Raw genomic sequence first — 5629 nt, forward strand, 5'->3', positions numbered from 1 at the left:
AGAGAGAGAGAGAGAGAGAGAGAGAGAGAGAGAGAGAGAGAGAGAGAGAAAGTTCAATCAAGTTATTTCAATCAATGAAGGAACAGAAACTTCTCAGAAGAAATATGAAAATTTAACAAATACATGAAAAAATATTCAACAGAGAAATGAAAATTAAAACTACACTGAGATTCCATCTAATTCCAATCAGAATAGCAATTATCAAGAATATAAGTAACAATAAATAGTAGCAATAATGTGGGGGGAAAGGTATACTCATACTTTGATGCAACGTAAATTGCAAATTGGTGCAACGATTCCACAAAGCAGTATGGAAATTCCTCAGAAAACTTGGAATGGAGTCACCATTTGACCCAGCTCTCCCACTCCTCAGTTTATACCCAAAGGACTTAAAATCAGCATACTACAGTGACATAGCCACATCAATGTTTATAGAAGCTCAACTCACAATAGTTAAACTATGGAACCAACCTAGGTGCCCTTCAACATATGAATGAATTAAGAAAATGTGGTATATATACACCATGGACTATTATTTAGCCATAAAAAGAATGACTTTATGAACTGATGTAATTCTGCAATCTGTATATGGGGTAAAAATGGGAGCTCATAATCCACTTGAATCAAAGTGTGAAATATGATATATCAAGAACTATGTAATGTTTTGAACAGCCAACAATAAAAAATTAAAAATAAATAAATAAAATATAAAAAAGAAAAAAAAAAAAGAATGACTTTATGACTTTTGCCAGTAAATGGATGGATCTTGAGACTATCATGCTGAGTGAAATAAGCCAATCTCAAAGAACCAAAGGCCAAATGTTCTCTGTGATACGCAGATGCTAACACACAATGGGGAGGGGACTGAAGTTCTTTGGATTAGACAAAGGGGAATAAAGGAAAGGAAGGGGGGATAGGGGATAGGAAAGAGAGGAGAATGAATCAGACATAACTTTCCTATGTTCATATATGAATAAGCCACCAGGGAAACTCCACATCATGCAAAACCGCAAGAATGGGATCCCAATTAGAATAAGTTATACTCAATGTATGTATCATATGTCAAAATACACTCTACTGTTATACATATCTTTAAAAAAACAAACAAAAAAAGAAAAAAACTGAATAAGCACAATCTGTCTTGTTCTTGTATCACTCTATTTCTCATTTAACCAGCTAGGTACATGAAAGGTTTCTGGAATGACTTGGGCTGATTCTGGTACTGTTCTGTTTATTATCCAGTTAAGAAGGTTCTTGAAAAGCAGAGTGACTTAAAGCTTTCTATTCAATAAGAATAGTGGGAAGAGGGAAGGTTCTGAAAAATGCTTACCTACAGGCTGTAACATCAGCTGAAGGGGATTGGGGATTGCTTCCAAAGCACCCTGGTATTCCTCCCCACATCTGTGCTGAGAACTACTGCTTCAATGAATCAGATTTGAAAGGGATATGTCATTCTTGAGACATTAAAGACCACAGTCTAAAAGCTTAAGAGTTCAGACTATTTAAAAGTCACCAGAAACTCTCCATTTCTTATCCAAAGGTAGAAGTTCTAAGACATAGTATAAGGACAATTAATACGAAAACTGCTTTGAGTCATTACTAAGTTAACACTTTCTTTAGATAAAAGAGGAAATAAAGAGCATGGAAGTGAAAAGATCTCATGCAAGCCTAAAATGAAGAAGTACCCCCAAAGGCATGTGGGTGTAGAACATATGCCTAGAATTTATGAAGCCCTGGGTTCCATCACCAGCACTGCAAAAGACAAAGGGAAAAAAAAGGTACCCCATCTTTTGTTTATTATTTCACTTAATGTAAAATTCTGTATTCATTCAATTCCTTCAGTTAACATTATGATTCATATGGTAAATATCTGAGCTCCAATGGCAAAGCAAGTTTTGTAAATTCCGAATCAGTCTTTTCATTTACTTTAAAAACTAGTGCTTGTCAATGATGCAATCTATGCTTAATCTTACAAATTCAATTTAACACTAACCATTTCACTTTTAAATAATCATAAAATGTACCATGTTGGAATGTTTGCCTCATATTTTGCAGGCATTAACTCCTTCACTGTGTACATACTTAAACTCATTTAAAAGCTTAAACTCTGAATTCTTAAAAATCATCAACTCATTAGTTAGTTTAAATATTACATGAGAATAAATAGTGCTTGAAGTATAATTAATAAATTACCAAATGTCTTGCTTACATCTTGAATTTACAGGTAATTATCATACCGAAACAAGAAAATGTTCTATATGCCTACGACCCTTATACATAACCTAAATCAATGTTTGTGTTGATTTGTTCAAAAACAAGTATAATTATTGTAAAAATATCTGACTTTTATGGGAAAAGTATCACTTTAATGACAATCATTGGCCTTCCCATGGCCATCAAGAGATGCACAGTTCTTAGCAATTAGCTGTTTTACTTTAAAACTGTATATGTAATCCTATTTAGACTGATTTGCAAAAAAAATCCTAAAGGAATGAATTGTATAAACTCTATGTGTAAAATTTTGAGACTTTAAGGTGGATAAACATTTCTGAGAAAATACTGATTTTAAATTTTGCCAAAAATGAATGGCAATACAGGATATACTTTTTACTATGGGTAAAGTACTTCAGATCCATCCTGCGTATCTCCTTGTTCTTACAAATATTTGTATGTGTATGTGTTTACACACACATACACACACACACATTTTATATTCAGGGCAACAATTATGAAAGCTAGTGCCTGAGAACATAATCTTTGTAAAGTAAAGCATGTGAATATTGCTCAATGTGTGGTTCTGCCAAGACTTTTAATTATTTTCTTATAATTTTAAAAAGAATAAATGTAACAGTTTCACTCAGAACCACTAACCCTACTCCAGGGAATAAATGCTTATTTAAAGAAAAAAAAGAGGGGGTCATAAAAACATGATACTATTTTAAAATCTGTCCATCTCATGTCCACAGTCTCATCCTCAAAAGAAAGAACCTAATTCCTCTCACCTTGAATATAGGCATTTAATACACCTAATCTACTCAACATCATAACTTGTGCTCAGAACACTTACTTTAGCCCGCACATAAACGAAATCCCATAACCGGTGAGGTTACAATAAAGTACTGAATATCTCAGGTAATTTAATGAACACTGGAGTGAAAGTGAGAAACAGAATGGTTGTATTGGTATATTTTCACATCACTGTTAAGTTGAAAAATCAGTAAACTGAACCATCATTAGTTGGGCAGCACTATATGCACCCTGAAAATCAAACTGCTGAATCTGTTTATCTTTCTAGAAAACCACCAAATTCTTCTCCTCAAGGGCTTCACCACTTCATATTTACCAGTGAACAAATGCTCCAATTTCTCCACATAGTTACCAAATCTTGTTAGTTTCACAGCAGGGCTGATGACGAGGAAAAAGACACTTCCAGAAGATATGACACAAAACTGTCCAAATTTGAGACAACTTTGTTCAGATACTGTATATTGCTACTATATCAACTTTACATCTCACTAATTATTAACTTTAAGACAAAAGAAAAGGATAGCAAACATTTAATACAAAAAATATTTCTTAAGATTTAATGAAGAAATATATCTCACTTGTGTAATAAAATGGTAAACTCTATTAATATATCTTAAGAAACAACATTATTAAAAAATGACCCGGAAGATTTTTAAAAATCAATTTTTGCAGATAATTACGAACCGAATTTTCTTCTTCCTCTTCTAATTCTCGCTGCTGTTCTTCATGTCTTTTAGCTTTGATTTCCATAGCTTCTGTGATCAGATCTCTTAATATGGATACAGGTTTTGCATTCTTGATAAAATGATGCTAGAAAAGTAAAAATTAATGATACAAATTCAAAAATTTTTTCATATTTTTACTAACAAATAGTAAAACAACAATAAATGTTAACCATGATTATAGACTTCGGTGAGGTGATTATTCTTCATCTACAAGTGTGTTAACCAAGAAAGAATATTTTGGCTGCTTTAGAGAAAAAGAGATTTAGGGTACTGGTTTTTAAAAATGATGTAAGCACACATACAAAAATATAACCCTGTCAATACAACTACACTATCCTTAAAGACATAATTGTGCAAAGAAAGTATACATTAGGTTGTAAAAATAATATTTTTTTAAGATCAGTGATTATATTACATATATAATAAGCTTATTTTGGTATGGAGTTACAAAATCTAGTTAATCTTATTGATAAGATGATAGCCAAAAATCAGTGGTCAAAGAAAGGCAACTTATTTATTACTACTTTCTCAGAGTCTTTATTTTATTTGGTGTTGAATAATTTAACCCATTTCCAATGAAAACAGAAAAATACTTTTCAAAAAAAAATAAGAATGCTCCAATAAGATGGTGGTGTTCTTCAATATCTTTTAAACTTTATTATCTAACCCTCTTTGTTGGTCAGTATTGTTTATAGCAGTTACATAAAGAAAGGATGAGTACAAATGAACTGGACATAGGGAGATTTTGAATTTAGGAGCATTGAGCTCCACAGACAAACATATACTGTAGTGAATTCACAGTAAACTGCACAAAGGTAAGGTTGCAGTAGGTTGGATAAACCAGATATGTATGTTAGCATCTCTTACAATCTAATGTATACTTTCTTTACACAATTATATCTTTAAGGTTAATGTATGTACTTGTATTGACAGGGTCATATTTTTGTGTGTGTGTGTGCTTACATCATTTTTAAAAACAAGTACTCGCAAACTCTTTTTTTTTTTTTTTTTGCCATTCATGACTTAAGCACATGTTCTACCACTAAACTATATCCCCAGCCCCTCATTTATACATTTTTAAGTTTTGTGTATTAAAATCTCCTTTATCTTTCATTTTATGGCATTGAATTGGATATATAAATATTCTCCAAAATTACCCTATAGTTCTTTCCTATTCCCATTTTGCTTAAATTAAACATTTAATTCCTTAACTAGCTGGAATTTATTTTGCTGTTTCTGTGATAAGACTCTAGTTTAATATCTCCCCCTGCCCCCCATCCCCCCCAAAAAAGTGGTGGCAGTTAACTCAGTTTGGGTTTAATTATTTTCTTCCCTTACTGATTAGAAATGCTTTCTTCATAATATGTCAGTTTCCTTCATATTACATTCCATTTCTAGGCATTCTATTCTGATTTGTTCTTTCTATTCTCATACTGGAACCATATACTTTTCTAGGTATTTAACAAAAAATGTAGCTTTTGTTTTTTATGTATAAAGTATGATTTATCTGTTCAGTCATTCATACTATTCAGATGATTTATATGTTCATTTTTTGCCTATTTTTTGTGTATTTTTCCAATCACTCCTCTTCAATTATTTCTAATTCATTGGCAGTTATTTAGGCTGTTTCCAATCTTTTGCTACTACAATGTGCTATGACTATTTTTACACATATATCATTTCACAGATGGTTGAATTTTTCTGTAGAATAATTTTGTAGAAGTGTAATTTCTAAGATAAGGAATATAATTTCTTAATAAATATTCCTAAATGAGCTTCCATATAGATGTGAAAATAAGTTAACTTTTCACAACAATTAACATTATATTTATATATTTCACATACTCCTCAACCTTTTTTTTTTTTTTTTTTTTTTT

At 31.5% G+C, this 5629-nt stretch overlaps 1 protein-coding gene across 1 annotated transcript in view; it reads right to left on the reverse strand.

Annotated features, from left to right (window-relative positions):
* The window catches only part of Stk3 (serine/threonine kinase 3), a 266131-nt gene that overhangs the window by 119231 nt on the left and 141271 nt on the right, over positions 1-5629 (reverse strand). Inside the window, exon 8 of the mRNA XM_048801896.1 lies at positions 3712-3837. Within this exon, the coding sequence (XP_048657853.1) occupies positions 3712-3837 (126 nt within the window). The remainder of the gene's footprint in view (positions 1-3711; positions 3838-5629) is intronic.

The sequence above is a fragment of the Marmota marmota genome, unplaced genomic scaffold (assembly GCF_001458135.2).
Source record: "Marmota marmota marmota unplaced genomic scaffold, marMar, whole genome shotgun sequence".
Taxonomy (NCBI): Eukaryota; Metazoa; Chordata; class Mammalia; order Rodentia; family Sciuridae; genus Marmota; species Marmota marmota.